At 55.7% G+C, this 2,297-nt stretch overlaps 1 protein-coding gene across 6 annotated transcripts in view; it reads right to left on the bottom strand.

The window, feature by feature from the left end:
• LOC122156552 (filaggrin-2-like) overlaps nucleotides 1-2,297 on the bottom strand; it is a 7,493-nt gene that overhangs the window by 3,945 nt on the left and 1,251 nt on the right. For 3 of the 6 annotated variants that reach the window (XR_006167518.1, XR_006167517.1, XR_006167516.1), the window contains exons 2-3: nucleotides 675-2,278; nucleotides 362-458 (exon numbers count right to left, since the gene is read on the bottom strand). Coding sequence is in view for 3 of the 6 variants with exons in the window: in XM_042811325.1 (XP_042667259.1) it covers nucleotides 216-458; nucleotides 675-2,278 (1,847 nt within the window). In the remaining 3 variants the exon portion in view is untranslated. The other 3 variants (XM_042811326.1, XM_042811325.1, XM_042811327.1) reach the window with 3 other exon arrangements.

The raw sequence follows: 2,297 nt of genomic DNA, 5'->3' as shown, positions 1-2,297 counted from the left end.
GCACTCCATATGCCATAGAGAGGCACTAAATTAGGAGCTGTGCTCCCTGCTCATCTTTGAGCTGTATCTGCAGACATGTCGTACTGAGAACAAAATCTATGTAGAGTTGCAGAGTCTAGGCAGGATCCAGCACCTCACGCTCTCCACCACTAGAAAAAGACTCCACATTAGTTTCATTGTGCCTAGGAAAGAAGACTAAAAAGTGCCAAGGAAGCTTATGAGGTGTATGCATGTGTGAATCTTACAGCCCAAATACCTGTTTGTGAGCACGCTTCTCCCCAGCTGAATTTTACAAAGAGACAATCCAGACTCAGGCCAGACCCTAACTCAGCTGTTCCCTCCAGTCCCTTCTGAGACTCACCAAGGAGGAAGGATCCAGTAGATACAGAGATCTGGTCTGACAGCAGGTGCTCCAGGAACAGGGGGAAGAAGTTGCTGTTAAAGTGGCAATGAAAAACCTGTGAAAGCAGTGCACAAACAAACTGATAAGCAGCAACAGTAGTAAGATTGAACAAAAGAAGCTAACAGCCTCCTAGACTCTCATCTTAAGAGATGAGCCTTATGCCAAAGTATCACGCAGGATGGGCCGCAAGTACTTCAGCAGAGCAAGAGCTTGGCTACGGAGGTTATGGCATGGTAGGCTTTGAGACCACAGGGCTGCCTGGGGTCAATACCACATCCCAGCTGCTGAAGCATTCCTCACTGGCAAGCTCACAGAGCACACGTGCAGTACACAGCACTGCTGGGGCAAGGAACAGCAAGGAGGCGACGACGCGTCTGGATGAGCGCATGCGCAGTTTTCCGCTCTCTGGGCTGCCCTCTTGTGGCCAATATGCGGAACTGCAACGAAGTGTTTTCCACTCTCTGTGCTGCGCTCGCCCGCAGTGCGGAGAAACAGGCGCACGCGCCGTGCGAACTCGGCCGAAAACGCATGCGCAGTGCAGCGCCGGGACTGGCCCGTGCTCAGTGCGCTGCGAAACTACTGCGCGTACGTCTGGATGAGCGCATGCGCAGTGCCGCTGCGAGAGCGGCGCATGCGCCGCACCACATGAAGTGAGGCGCACGCGCAGTGCTGTGACCAAGTGGGCACATGCACAGTGCGGAGAAATTGGTGCATGCGCCGTGCGAACTCGGCCGACAACGCATGCGCAGTGCAGCGTGACGAATTCTTTTCCGCTGTCTCGGCTGCCCTCCTGTGGCCGATATGAGAAACTGCGACGAAGTCTTTTTCCGCTGTCTCTGCACTGCCCCCGTGTGGCCGATATGCGGAACTGCAACGAAGTTTTCTCCGCCGTCTGTGCTGCCCTCCTGTGGCCGATATGAGAAACTGCAACGAAGTTTTTTCCGCTGTCTCTGCACTGCCCCCATGTGGCCGATATGAGGAACTGCAACGAAGTTTTTACCTCTCTCTGCACTGCCCTCGTGTGACGGATATGCGGAACTGCAACATTTTTTCCCGGTCTCTGCACTGCCCCCGTGTGGCCGATAAGCGGAACTGCAACGAAGTGTTCTCCGCTGTCTCTGCACTGCCCTCGGGTGGCCGATATGCGGAACTGCAACGAAGTTTTTTCCGCTGTCTCTGCACTGCCCCCGTGTTGCCAATATGCGGAACTGTAACGAAGTTTTTCCGCACTCTGTGCTGCCCTCCTGTGGCCAATATGCGGAACTGCAACGAAGTGCTTTCCGCTCTCTGGGCTGCCCCCGTGTGGCCGACATGTGGAACTGCAACGGGACTGAAGCATGCGCACTGCGCTGCGAATCGACTGTGCGTGCGTCTGGACGAGCGCATGAGCAGTGCCGCTGCGAGAGCGGCGCATGTGCCGTACTGCATGAAGTGAGGCGCACGCGCTGTGCAGTGACCAAGTTGGCACATGCGCAGTGCAGCGTGACGAAGTGTTCTTCGCTCTCTCGGCTGCCCTCGTGTGGCCAATATGTGGAACTGCAGCGAAGTCTTTTCCCGGTCTCTGCACTGCCCTCGTGTGGTCGATATGATGAACTGCAACGAAGTTTTCTCCGCTGTCTGTGCTGCCCCCATGTGGCCGATATGCGGAACTGCAGCGAAGTGCTTTCCGCTCTCTGCGCTGCCCTCGTGTGGCCGATATGCGGAACTGCAGCGAAGTCTTTTCCGCTGTTTCTGCACTGCCCCCATGTGGCCGATATGCGGAACTGCAGCGAAGTGTTTTCCGCTCTCTGCACTTCCCCCGTGTGGCCGGTATGCGGAACTGCAACGAAGTTTTTTCCTGGTCTCGGCACTGCCCTGTGTGGCCGGTATGCGGAACTGCAACGAAGTTTTTTCC

The sequence above is a fragment of the Centrocercus urophasianus genome, unplaced genomic scaffold, assembly GCF_019232065.1.
Source record: "Centrocercus urophasianus isolate 14NV4802_14NV808 unplaced genomic scaffold, USGS_Curo_1.0 seq_1282, whole genome shotgun sequence".
Classification (NCBI taxonomy): Eukaryota; Metazoa; Chordata; class Aves; order Galliformes; family Phasianidae; genus Centrocercus; species Centrocercus urophasianus.
This window is presented reverse-complemented; position numbering and strand designations above follow the sequence as displayed.